This window comes from Cornus florida, unplaced genomic scaffold, assembly GCF_030987335.1.
Source record: "Cornus florida cultivar Cherokee Brave unplaced genomic scaffold, ASM3098733v1 CherokeeBrave_3.0.0_Hap2_Chr02, whole genome shotgun sequence".
NCBI lineage: Eukaryota > Viridiplantae > Streptophyta > Magnoliopsida > Cornales > Cornaceae > Cornus > Cornus florida.
In genome coordinates, this window is record NW_026775572.1 from 2,677,353 (window position 1) to 2,692,603 (window position 15,251).

Here is a 15,251-nt window from a genome sequence, read left to right on the forward strand (position 1 = left end):
CACTGCGAGGTTAGTATACTTTCAATTTAAAATATGAGACCCTGTATCCAGACCCAAACCACAACCTGCAGCCTCCACAACACCACCATTCCCACCCACAATCACAAGCAACCCCGCCACCACAAATCTTAACCCCACCCCCACAACCACCGAATAATGAACCACAACAATGTGTATTCCGACGACGACGCTCCTCCTTCGGCCGACTATCACAAATTCTCCGTTGTTGTTGTTGTTGATGACAACTTTCGGGATGAAACTATTCATTCATGAGTTAACTTAGGTTATAGCCCAGATCCAATTATATCATATTCAATTTTTGGGGTTATTTGGTTTAGCTTATCCTATTTTTGGATAAGCTAAACCACATATATATATATATATATATATATATATATATATGTTGTTTTTTATTTTATTTATTTTGGTAATATATATACCATATGTAAAAATGTCAAGTTGAAAGTCAACTCAAAAATATAATTTTTCCATATTTTATGAATGAAAGAATTATTTGATTTAGGAATGATATTTTTGTATTTTGAAAGAATTTAGAGGATATTTTTGACCTAAATAATAATTTTTAATGCATATGTAATTATTTTACCTAACTCAACCAAATTGAAAAATTAACTTTAAAAATAAACTGATTTGTTATTTAAAACTCCTAAATCTACTTAAATGTAATTTTTCTTATTTTTTCTCGTCCCAAACAAAAAAAATCTTACACAAATGGAACAAAATGATTATTTTACATGACTTCTATTTATACTTATTAATTTTAATTTATAAGAAAACTATTTATACCAATAACTATTTTACCCTTAACTATTTATAGAGATATTTTACATTATACAGAAACTATTTTAAACTATATCAATAATAGAAGAAATATTTTTTACCCTTAACCTTTTTATTTATAACAGAATAACTAATTCATTCACTTGACGAGTTTCATTCTGTTGTTGCTATTCACTAAGCATTAAATGTATCACATGACATTTATTTGTAATTATATATATATATATATATATATATATATATATATATTTGCAACATTTATTTGTAATCTACTCTTTTGAATTGTCACAGATCTTCCACTTTTGGAATTTTCGAAACAATTTGGATGACTCATTACATCAATCCACTACGGATTGGAAACAGGGCCACTAAGTTGTATCTACTGCTGCCTCGTGATTTCATATCCCTAAATCAGCTTCGATGAGATTTTCCGTGCCATGCCATCCAATATCATCAGGCATGGGCAAAGTAAAAAGTGACGATTATTTATGATTTTCCTTTTTTATTTCGACTTGATGAAGATAAAATCTAGTACGGAGCATATATACAAACAAAATACTAACATTTTTACTAAATCTAAAAAAGAAGCGTTTTGGTTATTTCTTAAATTTCTATATTAATAAAGTTTATATTAAATAAATCCCTTTTGGATGTGTGAGTCCATATACAGAATTTGTACAAAAAGAAAAGAAAGAAACTCTGGGAAGCAAAATATCACATGAAAGGTGTTGCATTTGTGTGTTAGATGGTTTTGACAATATTTTTTATACATCTGTAACGGAAGTGGCATGAAAAACGTTAGACACCTACTTGTATATTTATTACTGTATGTACGAGTCTGTACAGAATGTGAACACTACCCTTTAAATGAATTTACTCAAAGTGGACCACTCAAATCCATAGCTATTGGAGTAAAAATGGTGGGCATTTGACATTTTATGGCATTACTACTTTACTACCAACAATAATTGGAGAACCTGCCATTTCTTCAATCTTTTCATTATTGGTTACTTAGAAAAGAAGAATGCTTCAAAGCCAGCATTGATGAAATGCCAGAACTTGGACTCACTCTCGGTGTCGTGTGAGCCACCAAGCTGTTCAACTTCTCAACATTTTATGTTCTCAATTCTAACATTTTATTTAACTGCATGTTACATATCCGGTATCCCCAACAAAATTTTTACTCAACTCCGATGAATTAATTGGACTTGTATATGAATTAAGACCTAATTTGATACGCATATATATATGAAATGGAACAGAAATGAAAATATATGGTCATTCTCATTCTATTATTTGGTCGCATGTTTGAAATGACGTAAGAATGAAATGATAATCATTATTAATTCTAAACAATGGTGGCGGAAGGCGATAACGATGGAAGTGGTGGAATGCCATGGTGGTGGTGGAAGACGACGACAATGAAAGTGGGGGAATGCCCATCAAACTAGGCCTTTAGTAATTCATATATAATATAGGCTTAAATTAGGATAAGAAAAATGACAATGAATTAAGAGTTGAAACTAGTTCACATGCAGTTTATCTTGTATTGGTACCTTTTTTTTTTATTATTCAAATCCTGACGAGAAATTCACAAACTCACGTGCCCTTTTAAACCCTTTTAAAGAGGCTTGAAAGAGAAAGTATTACTTTGACTGCAACACTTGGTTGCAGTTTACATAATTAAGCAACAATGTAGTGCATGGACAGTGCATGCAGCTGGACTTCACCACTGGAGGTGCTTGACATCCCAAGTGTAAGCAAGCAAGAAATAAGTAAATTGTTCCAAACATTTTGGTTATGTGCTATTAGGATCCATGTGTTGGTAAAGAAGAAGAAAAACAAGGTCAGATTGGTTTAAATATAGAGCAGCAAACTTTAGATACATTAAAGAAAAAATGAGTCACATGTCAATCAAACACACACATCCAAAACCGACCACAATTATTACTTGATTGATTGCAGAAATGTGCATAACATCAATCATTGAACACATTGGGGGCCTAACACCTATAGTTCTTCTTTTGCTTTTCAGAGTACAAATGAAACCTACTCCATCAACTTCTAAATCTACCAAAATTAAACTCCAAAGTCTCTTACACACTTTTAATTACTCATATGGCATTACCAAATTATCAACAGTGGACTCTAATAAAGAAACGGTAAATCACCCTCTCTTGATCTACATTCACTTGGTAACCAACAAAACTAATGACCTAAAATGATAAAAATTTAAGCATAAATAAAAAATATTAACAAATAAAATTGAAGGGAACAGAAGAAGTCCTTGTGTCCCATTAATTGCCTCATATAAAAGTTGTTTAGCTGTAAACAAAAGACAAATTTTTCAATCACATACTATTGGAATGTTTGGTTGCAATGATCCTATTCCAATATAGTTGTTTTCTCTTTTTCTTGTGTCTTTTGTTTTTTCTTCTGCTTCTTGGGTAAATAATATTTAGGGTTAAGTGCATTAAACCCTCCTCAACTATAACTCAATTGTAAGAAACCCCCTTGAAATAAGTAAAACTCCCTAAACTATCATTTTGTTGCACTCCGTCAAGGAGCCGTTAATAGAAAATAAAAATTACCATTTAGCCCTTCGTGTTGAATTATTTTTTTTTTAAAAAAATTATTAGTATTATTATTTTTGGATAGGCTGATGTAACAATTATAATCTCTATGTCCAATGAAAATTGGCCAACTCAAAATTATTTTATTGAAGTGGACAAAAACAATTCTCCACCAATAAGAGAATGACAACTCAATTAGTGGAGAATTATATATATATATAAATTGTAATTCTTCTCTATCGGCAGCCACCACCACCCTCATCTCTGTGTCCATCTTGTCAATAATATTTCTTGGGGCCAACAAGAAATTGAAGGAGATGAGAGGAAATTGTGAAGTAATAACATAAAAATATCAAAATGGGTTCCAATTTAAATAGGTTGTATATTGGGATTGATCGGATTTGATGCATGTCTCTCTCCATTTAAATATGTTATTTGTTATGGTCGAAGATCGCCAAACATAGACGGTTGACCTTTTTTCGACGGAATTAATCTGAATTCACGGTTCAAAGAGCATTAGTAATCACTGCAAATTGTTTATTATATAGCACCTTGGAAATATGCTAAGAACAATCATTTCCCAGATATAAAACTCTTAAAGCAGGGAAGATAAATTATTATTTATAGTCCAAGCACCATTCAAAACCAGACCATTCTCGTAGTCTTTGCTATCAAAATCTCATACATCCATAATTGGCCTGAAGAAAGAAATCATTTTCACAATTGAGAGCATCATATGCTGAGAACGAACCCAAGAAATTGCAAACGAGGACTTGGTCTTGAGTTTGGATATATATATATTCATCATATCCCAAGAACCCCCAAATTTGAAGCCCTAATTTTCAGTCTCAGCATCCTCTCATTCGCCATTGATTTTCAGCAAATCCTTCTCATTTGCTCTCAAATATCCATATTCAGGTGACTCGATCTCAAATCTCCATATCCAGTTCAGTTCCATTGCTCATCGGTAAGCTCACCGGCATCTTACAAATTCATCGCCACCATTGCCGTAATTCATTGAAGCTTCGCGACTCCTACAGTCGTTACCGCCACCGTTCTGATCCGCGACCATCGTTAAGAACAATCGTCGCCGTCCCGTGGGTTCATCCTCGCTCGCCGCCGCCATTTCAGTTCAACTCACTACCGTCTGCCCATGTAGTTCAGCGCCACCATCGCGAATAGTCATTGTGTTCTCCGGTAAGCTCGCCATCGCCGAGCACCTCCGTCACTACCGTTGCAGAACAAACCCACTTCTCACCGGTATTGAAGTTCTTGTTGTTGCCGGAGTTGGAGGCCAAAGAGAGGGAGGTGGATTGGGAAGAGAGCGGTTGTGTTGGCGGCTGTGGATGGTGAAGTGGTTGTGAGGGAAAAATATTCAGTAGGGGAGAGAACCGTGGCGACGTCGATGGTGGCCATGGGCGGACGGTGGAGGTGATGGCCATGGACAGATGCTGTAGGTTGTTTGAAGAGAAAGGAGGGATATATATATATATATATATATATATATATATATATATATATATATATATTTGTGTATCTGTATATGTTATTCCTTTTAGTCTTTGTTGACGATACATTGGTGTATAAGCGAACTTTACACATTCAAGGTTATTTTTGTCTTTATTGATTTTAACCTAGTCACGTGAGTCATGTGTCTTCTTTGGACGTTAGTTTTTAAACGGCCCACTAATGTTTTGCAACAATTGAAATAGTTTAGGGAGTTAAGTGTACTTCACTTAGTTCAGGGGGATTTATTGGGAAAGAGAAGAAAGTTGAGGGGAGTTTAATGCACTTAACCCTAATATTTATATATAGCAGTAGAATCAAGAAAGTGAAGTGACATTTGTCACGCATTATTTTACAGACATGTACACATAAAAAACAGAGTGAAAAAGATAACATAACTGCAGGATTTACTCTAAAGCTGATACCAATAATAACCATAAAATAATTTCCCTACAAAAAACACTATAGTTGCACTACAATTCAGACAATTTGAAGGACGCCCAAGGGAGATGCCTCCCGAACACTGGACAAGATAAGAGCCCAAAAGAATACATCATGAGAGATACAGGACTAAGGCCCAGAGAGGGAGCCAGTAAACAGCTCCGGGAATGGATAGAAGAATGGCCCAGTTGTGAAATCTCGAATTTGGTCCATCGCTTCATTGCTGGAAAAACAGGACCACAACCAAACCCAATAATATGGACTTGGGATTGAAATGGTAGAGATTGTCCATCCGATGCTCCTATAATTCCATAACTATCACATAGGAAGTCCAAACGTATATATTATTCAACTCTTATTTGGATTTGATGTGATACATGGGGGAATTCAGGGTGCACAACGTGCATGTCGTTGTGCTGAGTGGACCCCACTCCCGTCGCCACCCAAAAGAGTAACGGCATCGCAGTAAGTAATGTTACCACCACTCTCTGCCCACAAACAGCTATCAGTCCTTTTCCTACTTTTTCCCAGTACCCTGGCCTGTGCTGTTATCTTCCGTACTTCCTTCTTCGGCTAATTTGAGAGAGAGAGAGAGATCGGCCATATAGAAGCAATTTAGGCATACTGATTACTTGGTTTCTTTCAAGTCTTTCCACAAGCAATTAGGGCAAGGGACGCTGATAATCAATCCATCAATATGAGGATCCGAAAACGATGGCCTCCACCACCACCACCACCACCACCAGATCTTCAATCTTCATCAGTTTCTGATCACTACAACATAACCCTCACTGCTCCACCAATTCAATCTCTCCTCCCCACCTCTTTCAAACAAAACCACAACACCAGCAGGGCCACTTCTTATTCAATGCATCTCAATCAGGTATATCTAATGTGTGTGTTGTTTGATTCCCTATATTATTTCTCTCTAACCAGCTTCACATAACCACCAAACACACACCACTACATCTCTCCTTAATATTCTTTATATAAATTTTTGCCTTTGTATATAAATATAGTAGTATTAGAAGCTGGATTTTATGAGCTCTAGAGCCCAAAATGTAAAACCTGCACACCAATTCAGGCGCACATTAGCAGTGTGTTCCCCAGTTTTACTCCTCCTGGTTACTTGTTGCTACGATTATTAATCGTACCTTTTAAATGCGTAACTGTGTTGCAGAACCCATCAATAGGCTGCTGGGAAGACAACGAGAAGAAACTTATCACAAGTGATCAGAGGTAGTGTTAAGCACCACCATCATCTATCTAATCGTCCTAGCGTCACTCCTAGTCCATCACCAGGCGCACATTAGCCTGCAAGGGGGCGTATGATAGCATTAAGACGCTTTTCTCGCGTGTTTATGTGCGTGTGTGTGTATATATATATATAGCTGCAATGGCGCATTTTACGTGTTGTTGTTGATGCAGAACGGATCAGCACCAGAACGTGGAAACTTCAGCTGGTAGCTCCATTTCTTCGTCTTTTTCTAACCAAGGTACGCACGTGCTACACTCAGCAGCACTACACTTAATTTACCGGGAGGACTGTATACATACAACCAATCAAAAAAAGGAGTGTATATACACATTTATTTGTATATTTGTGCATATAGACTTATATGTTTGCTGTCCAGCAAATGATGAGTGGGGTTAATTGCTTTTTTAGTTCTTATTACATATATGAATGGTTGATTTCGGTAATTAACATTTGGTGATATATATGTATATATATAGTAATAGAAGAGTGGTGTGAAGAAAACAAAGTTATCCCAATAAAGAAGAGAAGAGGAAGCTTAAAAAGTGAGGAAATGGTAATGGAGAGGGAGGAAATTAGAAAGATTGTGAAGAAATGGGGTGATGATGCGGTGGATAGTGCAGCAAAGAAGAGCAGTGAAGGAGGTGATGAGAAGATACTAGTAGTAGAAGAAGGCGGTTCGAGTTCAAGGTGCATACGAACGAATGGAAGAGGATGGAGGTGTTGCCAACCCAGTGTTGTGGGTTACTCTTTGTGCGAGCATCACAGAACTTTAAACACCCATGGACGCTTCAGACGAAAGAAGGTTTCTTCTACTTGGGAGTCGAAGGATTAATGGTTGATAAAGAAGAGCAAGATAATTGGTATATATAATGGAAGCTCCATCACTTTTTTTTAAATACCATACGGCTTTCTTAGTCTGGTTTCACTACTTTCTCCTTTTACTCAAACTAAATTGTGCTTACATTAGCACACTTAAGACGTGCTAAATTTATCAAGATGCTATATGAATTAAATATCACCTATATGTCTCTCTCTCTCTTTATGCATATGTATTGTTAAATGAATGACTACTCTACCATGCCAAAATCCAATAATACATTAGACAACTCTACAGATTATTTACTTGGATAAAAAAATACTCCATCCCTAACCATGTATCATAAACAAAACTCATTCATTCATTCAGGATTTTCTTGTCTTATATAATGTTGTTGTTTTTTTTTTTTAATTTATTTTTAGACTAGTTCAATATTTATTTATTTTTAGAGAAAATGTATGAAAAAGAAATTCCCTCGTCCCTGTCGCCATTTCTAGACTAGATGACAACCCATTAATGTTAATTTTGTTCATGAAAACGGCCATACTTGCTATATATCTGTGGTTTGTTGCGTGGTCCATGTATTGCAATTTGCCGAAAGTACAACATTATCACAAAATCTGCCATTTTGTTATCTTTTTCAATACTAAATGAGAAATAAATGTTAATACTACCACCGATGGCTTAAGAGTAACAAAAAAACAAAAGAACTACTCCACCAAGTAGGCAGGGTGAGAAATGTCTACCTTTGTGCCAGTCCCAATTTTTTATTCTGGCCGGGTTGTTATAGTGGACTAAAAGAGCTATTCCAATTTCGCCGGATCAGAAATGTTAAAACTGGGCCACTCCCATATGTGAGATCCACATTCTGGCCTAAAATCTATCATCGAACCTGCTTTATCTCGTCTTTTTTAAAGCATATGATCCACAAAAGCTTCCATCCTAAAATCTATCATCAAACCTGCTTTATCTCTGCCCCATACCAAGTATAAAAGCAAATGAATGAATGAAATAGAGGATTAAAAGAAAGAAAATTCCCTACCCTAGAAATGCAACTACCAAGGAACTCATCATCTTTGAATTAATTCGACATTTAAATAGCTCATTACACATGCATCCAACCAACAGCCTAAAACCATTCATGTATATTACATAAAGATCAATGCAGCAGATCACATCTCCAGTTGATCCAAAGTATTCGAACCCTACTGAACAATCTAATGGCATAAACAGGGATCCAATGTCTAATAAATCTTTTCGACAGAAGCCTTTGACAAAAATCTAAAGTGAATGGTTAAGATAACTATTGTGGAGCTTCACTTTGCATATACGTCCAAAGATCATGCGAGGGATGAGGACAATTGTAACCCTGCAATATCTATCGTTCAAGCCAGGTAACTAATTGTTTGAGACTTTGAGTAGACTTCAAACAAGGCCAATTTCCATGACATGAATTGTAACAAAAAGGCTAGACACAGATTTCTAGCCAATCCCAATCCCACAGAATACCTACCAAAAACAATATGGCAAATTTTGGTGGGCCCTGTGTAATTGCAGAGCTCAAAAGATATTATCAGAGACACTAAGCGCGGAAATACCAACAAAACAAAGGGTAAATATAGAAAAAGGACTCTGATGCGAATGAATAAAACTACAAGCTTCAATTTCACATGACAAAACATAATCATACATGCACAAAACATAGAAGAAATAAACTGCCCTAGAATGACAAGAATGAAAACAAAATTCATGTAAACAGTTCTCCCAAGGCAAGCAATGAAACAACTGCTAAATTACCATTTGAAATATAAAGCCAAACAATCTACAGTCTACAGTTGTGTTATTGTCCATGTAGAAGCATTTCCGATCAGAGTCTGCCCGCGTATGATCAGATAATACTCTTCACCATTACATCTGGATCAAAACACAGCCCTAGATTGGACCAGAGAGAAATTGCGAAACATGCAGCTGACATATGGGCATAAAACTAAGACCCGTGTAAACTACAGACTGTACATGTGAAAACCAAGAGAATAGGGTCGCAAAGAAATATCTGTTTTCTATATTTTGCTTAAAAGACGGGAAAGTATCCTAATATCTCCAAGAGCCTGATCTCACCAATGCCTCTTAACAGACCTCTCAAAACAAAAGTGGGAGGCCTTAAGCCTCACTGTTATGGAGTTTTACGCAACCAAAGAATTTCCAAATTCCAAAAGCCAATACCACCAGACTGCATTTCTAATCAGTTAAATAGCACTGGTAAGAATATTTCATATACCCAGACTTGCGAACTTTATCTAAATGATTAAGGAAATTAAATGATTTTATGAGAGTAAACATTAAACAATTTCCAACGCTGAGCAGACCTTGTTGCATTATTGGAACTCGTCCATGAAATCTTATCGCAATCTACCATCCTACCCAACTACTCTGACAAAACAAATTAAGTCAATAGTATCTATAAAATGACACAACCTTTCAATCTTTTTTTACTTTCGTCTAGGGAAACTTGCAGAATAGACTGAATTTTTTTTCTCTGGCTCATCTATGAGCTTTTCCAGTATACAAACTCGAACTCCTTTAGCTATCTGATTTATATCTTCAACAAGTTAAATACCAATTAAAGTAAATCAATTTTCATTGGTGGAAATAGAAATAAAGTTCAAAAGGAGAAAATACCAATTGCAGTAAATAAAGTATATGAATTTTCCTTGTTCGAAAAAGAACTAAGTGCCAAAATTTCAGTTAAATTTGACTTCCAGTTAATGTTTAATTCAAATAGGGAAAACTTGATACAGAACGCCACTATAACAACCTATGGTTCTATACAAACTGAACACCATCAACGTGCAAGCAAAAGCAAGCAAGATTCCTTACGCAAAAAATGTGAAATTAATTGGTAGGAATCTCATGACTGCCTATTCAAATCCTAACACTGACCATCCAAGCCACATACTAGTATAAATTGACAACATACTCCAACAGGAAGAGCCTTCCCAACCAGAGTTTTCCCAAAAGATACCCAAGGAGAGAAGAGTAACTTCTCAGAAATTTTAATGGATCAATCTACAACCAAATTGTAATTTACTCTATACGTCCATCCACCAATAGATGCTTATACAGACCCCTTCTACCAGAAGTCACATTTCAATTTCATTATACAGCTTCTGGATCAACCTCCTTTAAAGTTTAAACCTTCATGCTTCGATTATTCCTCAAATTCCAGATACGCAACAAAACCCTATTCTCAAAACCACAACCATGAAACAGTGGTTCACCCAAGAAATGTGACCAATATGAAATGGACAAGAAAACAGCATCTAAAAAGGGTAGTGCCTACAATTAGAATATGTAATTTGTCAAATTGAAGGTTTTTAAATTTAATATTACATGGTCATGACCTGTTACTACTGAATTCTCCATCATACTATTGATGTATCTTCTATAAATATAGATTGTTAAGCAAATGGGAAAAAAAATATAGTTTGTTAAGAATGGTACTGAAAATAACTGGCTAAACTAAAATTATTGCATTAATAACTAATACTACAAAAGAATAGAGATCACTTATGATACCAATGATAAAAATATACGAGCATGAACATGTTTGCAGCAATGAGCCATAGAGTCAAATCAACAACAAATACGTGTAATGCCCATCTATGGCAACAACATAATAACAATGGCACGCAGATCAAATCCAGACAAGGACGCAATGAGCCATAAAGTCAAATCAACAACAAATACGTATAATGCCCATCTATGGTAACAACATAATAAGAATGGCACGCAGATCAAATCCAGACAAGGACATAATAAGAATGGCACGCAGATCAAATCCAGACAAGAACATAATAACAATCGCACACAGATCAAATCCATGTGTGTATTGATTTGTAAGACACACATCTAGGTCATTACCATCAAGCAGTTATTAGTTCAACAATAAAAGTGGTCATTAAGAGATATAAGAAAAGGAGAATCACTCTACTACAGACTTCAACCACATGGACTAGTAGGACGATGACAACCACAACATTCCATTCAGTAAATTGCCACGTTCAATCCAAAACTAAAATCTGGATGAAACATGAAATTATGAATATTCTACACTTTGGCAAGACTTTAACCGGAAAAGCTCATATTCCAAAACCAAAAACTGCACGTATCTTGTTGAAAATAAGATCTCGCCATCCCCTCTCAGTATTCTCCACCACAGTTGAATTCCCATATCTGCATTATCAGATATCAACCTTAAGACCTCAATAACAGCAATCAAATTCAAAATTTATAATAATCCATCAACTGATACCAACCTGTCTTCCTCTGGAACATCAGTCTGTGTCAGTTTCACAATTGTAACCCCAGGTTCAGGCTCCTCAAATGTAAGCCGCACCTAAGACATCAATATTCAAACTTCACTAGTGAACTAGTCAATCGTCAATAAACTTTTATAACTAGTAGAACAATAGTACCTAGTAGAAAAGTACTCAAAAGTACTGATGTTGCGTTGGGAGCACCAAATGGGTGCTTTGGAATAAATTTTCTCCAATCCCAAATCCAAGCTGCCGATTCGGTGCTCCCAAACATAGCATGAATGCTTTTGTGTGTAAATATATAAATATTTGCACTAATGAATGAAAGACTGAAATTCATGGTCAACTAATCCCCATCAAATCTCAAACCAACCCCTACTTGTGATCAATTCCATATACATTTACATGTTTTTGGCAATATATACACAAAATCAATACAGGCATGAAAATTTATATATACATATACACGCAAGTGTGATAGAATACAGTAGTGAGTGTCTCAGTTTGGTTACTATTTAATCATATCACAACAGAAAATTGCAATGGTATCTAAACATATGTGCACACATGTATACCTTATATACACAACTTCTACATGAATATATATACCAAGTAGGTTATGCAATAATAAAATTCAAGATCATCTAGTTCTCAACAATATCTTATCAAGCAATAAAAAGAATAAAATTGTGCTTTTTCATATAAACACACATAAATTCACCAAACCTGGCACAGACACACATACAAACATGAAGGTAAAAGCAAGTAGCTCACCAATGATTGAATGCCATCAGGCCAACTCCCAAACCTCCACTTCTGCACAATCAACTTCCCCTCCTGCAATTCCACATTCGTCCCCGTCACCGACCCATCGAATATACTAATCTCCCCACCAACCTCCTTACTTATCTTTGCATTACTCTGCGTAAAACCCTTCCATCTATTCTCATCCATCAATATCTCATATAAATTTACCGCTCTACAACTAAACTTTTCCGTCAACGTTATTGTCTTAAACCCCTCTTTATTCTTCTTCTTCTTCTTCACCTCCTCTTTCTTTACCCCCTGTGCGGCCGTGGTCGCCACCACCGGCGCAGCCTTCTTCTCGGCCGCTGCCACCGGCTTTTTCACCTCCAACTCCTCCTTCGCCGGCCCACCCTTCGCCATCGCACTGACATAAACCCTAACTTGCTCCAAAACAAAGGGCTTTCCCTTCGCAAGGAAGGCATCTTTCAATCTTTTCCCAATTGGGCCCTCGTCCTTCACAACGACCCTGATATCGGGGTCCTCGTCGGCGTTCTCGTCGGCAATATACGGAATTTCTACGATTCCGTCGGCGAGTAGCAAGGTTTTGCCATCTGAATCTTTGACTTCGCCTTCCCAAGAGATGGTGACGCTGATCTCGTACCCGGGTATGATCTTGCCCTTGCGGACGTTGACATAAGCCTCCCCATCGACCTTATCTACCTTCTTGGTCTTGATGTAGAGATTGCCCTCGCCGTCGAGTATTGTGTGGTCGGAGAGAAGCTTCGTGAGAAGGTTCCGAGACCAGTCGATGCAATCAGTCTCGGCCCAGTGCCAATTGTGGACGTTCGCTCCGTCTGGCCTGTCCTCCACGATCCACCGCTTATCGCCTTCTCCGTATTTCGCCATTGTAAAGACAAAAAGCAGAGACAGAGAGAGAGAGAGAGAGAGAGAGTATGTGGTGATGAGCAACCCTGTAGAGAGGGAGAGTTGGTAATTATGTGAGAAATTTAGGGCAAGAGGTGATCCGAACTCTGGAGGGTTCCAAGTAGGAAGGGTCTAGAATTTTGAAGCCCTAACACAAATTGGGAAAATAAAATATTTAGAAGGGTCTAGAACGATTAGGACTGATTTAGCAGGTGCTTTCACTTGCCTGAGTGGTTAGAGTTGAGTGCCGATTCACCCGAGTCAACTCATAAATCCCATTCCAAAAATAAAGAATTTTTCAAAATCCCAAGCATTCAATATCTAAGTAAAAATTTTTCGGATTCATATTTTATTTTATTTATTTTTTTTTTTTTTTGGGAAGGTAAGTAAGTATTGTATAAATGGTAAAACTTTACAAAAAGATACCAGAAAAAAGACCGGCCCAATGATTAATGGACAGGCCCAACAAAATTATCAACAAAATAACAAACAAAAGCCTATCACTAGGGTTAGCCCAACACAGATGCGATGACAGCGTTTAGTCTAGGGCAAATCGGAGACTATCGCTGTCAAAGCTTGCAATCAATCCGGTGTATGATCAAGGGCTATCAGAAGCCATAGGCCTAAGCTGCTCCGTCTGGTGGTTCCGCCGGTGGTCTCAGGATCGACGCTGGTAGTTCCCAATACAGCACCATTTTTCTTGCAAAATGTGAGTCCTTGATGGTGGTTGAAAGTAATTTTTGTCTAACTATGTTTGTGATTTGTTTTAAGACCACCATCTGTGAGTTTCTTTGATTGGTGAATACTCTATTGTTTCGCTCCATCCAGATTTTATTGACGGTGGTGGAGAGCATGAGCTTCCTCACCGAATTTCTCAGATCCCTTCTTGCCCAGCGATGGGAGGCCCAAAGGATGAAATCGGACCATGATGAGGGTGGAGCATGGAATCTGGCTATGCTTTGGAGATGGATCCAGATTGGTCTTGTGTATGTGCAAGCAAAGAAGATATGATCACAGGATTCGTTGACCACGTTACAGAGGAGGCAAACTCTCAATCCGTTAACATTCCTCAGTCTACTTCGGTCCAAAGTGGAGAGCCTTCCTTGCACAGCCATCCACAGTGTGATTTTGCATCTCGGGATAGAAAGAGGATTCCATATCAGGTGGTGCCATTGCTTTGGGGAATAGAGCGTGTCGATCCAGCCAATTGTGTGGCCAAGTGAGAAAGAACCTGTAGGTGATGGCGTCCAAACAGCTGAATCATTGGAAGTGGATGGCGGATCAATACGGGCAAGGTCCGGAAACATGTCAACCAGAACCTCAGGGAAAGCCCAGGCACCATTCACGGTGAGTGTTGCAAGCCTCTGATGTGAAGAGATTGGCGAGTCATCAATGAACCCATTAGCAACCCTCAAGGATAGAGGCCCTCCGTCCAGCCAATTGTCCTCCCAAAAGAAAGTCTTCTCCCCATTACCAACCCTTCATCGAAGCATGGTTCTTCCAAGACCTCTAAGCTGTAGTATTTTCTTCCAATTACTGGAGCAAGTCTGTGTGATACCAATAGTCCAAAAGCATCTCCCTCTAACCAGCTGAGTGTTAACCCATGATGCCCAAAGATTGTCTTTTCTATTTGAGAGTATGGTCCAAATTTGTCTTAGGGAGGCTGCCACATTCGCATTTTCCAGATTTCTAAACCCAAGGCCTCTGCATTCTTTAGGCTGACAAACCCTATACCAAGCCACTTTAGCCCTAGAGTGTTTATCCCCAGTCCCCGTCCATAGGAAATTCTTCATCAGTTGATTAATCTCAACAATAATTGATTTAAGAAGTAAAAAAATACTCGACCAGTAATTGACCATGCTATATAG

At 37.4% G+C, this 15,251-nt stretch overlaps 2 protein-coding genes across 2 annotated transcripts; one reads left to right on the top strand and one right to left on the bottom strand.

The window, feature by feature from the left end:
• The first annotated feature begins 5,800 nt into the window (after positions 1 to 5,800).
• On the top strand, positions 5,801 to 7,880 carry LOC132293061 (uncharacterized). The gene is made up of 4 exons (XM_059790431.1): positions 5,801 to 6,204; positions 6,502 to 6,560; positions 6,750 to 6,817; positions 7,056 to 7,880. Exons 1-4 carry the CDS (start codon positions 6,019 to 6,021, stop codon positions 7,409 to 7,411), a joined length of 669 nt encoding a protein of 222 aa, XP_059646414.1. The 5' UTR covers positions 5,801 to 6,018; the 3' UTR covers positions 7,412 to 7,880.
• A 3,368-nt stretch (positions 7,881 to 11,248) lies between these two features.
• LOC132293045 (uncharacterized) lies at positions 11,249 to 13,519 on the bottom strand. Its single transcript, XM_059790430.1, has 3 exons — positions 12,487 to 13,519; positions 11,713 to 11,792; positions 11,249 to 11,629 (listed from the first exon to the last, which is right to left on the bottom strand). The coding sequence occupies exons 1-3, from the start codon at positions 13,363 to 13,365 to the stop codon at positions 11,536 to 11,538; spliced, it is 1,053 nt and encodes a 350-aa protein (XP_059646413.1). The 5' UTR covers positions 13,366 to 13,519; the 3' UTR covers positions 11,249 to 11,535.
• Positions 13,520 to 15,251: the final 1,732 nt, after the last annotated feature.

Bases quoted from the DNA above. Each gene is read 5' to 3' on its own strand.
- LOC132293061 (XM_059790431.1), top strand. From the start codon at position 6,019: ATGAGGATCCGAAAACGATGGCCTCCACCACCACCACCACCACCACCA. The intron at 6,205-6,501 runs GTATATCTAATG...ACTGTGTTGCAG, and splicing joins ATTCAATGCATCTCAATCAG to AACCCATCAATAGGCTGCTG. The intron at 6,818-7,055 runs GTACGCACGTGC...GTATATATATAG, and splicing joins TTCGTCTTTTTCTAACCAAG to TAATAGAAGAGTGGTGTGAA.
- LOC132293045 (XM_059790430.1), bottom strand. From the start codon at position 13,365: ATGGCGAAATACGGAGAAGGCGATAAGCGGTGGATCGTGGAGGACAGG. The intron at 11,793-12,486 runs GTGAGCTACTTG...TTGATGTCTTAG, and splicing joins CTGATGGCATTCAATCATTG to GTGCGGCTTACATTTGAGGA. The intron at 11,630-11,712 runs GTTGGTATCAGT...CTGATAATGCAG, and splicing joins GATGTTCCAGAGGAAGACAG to ATATGGGAATTCAACTGTGG.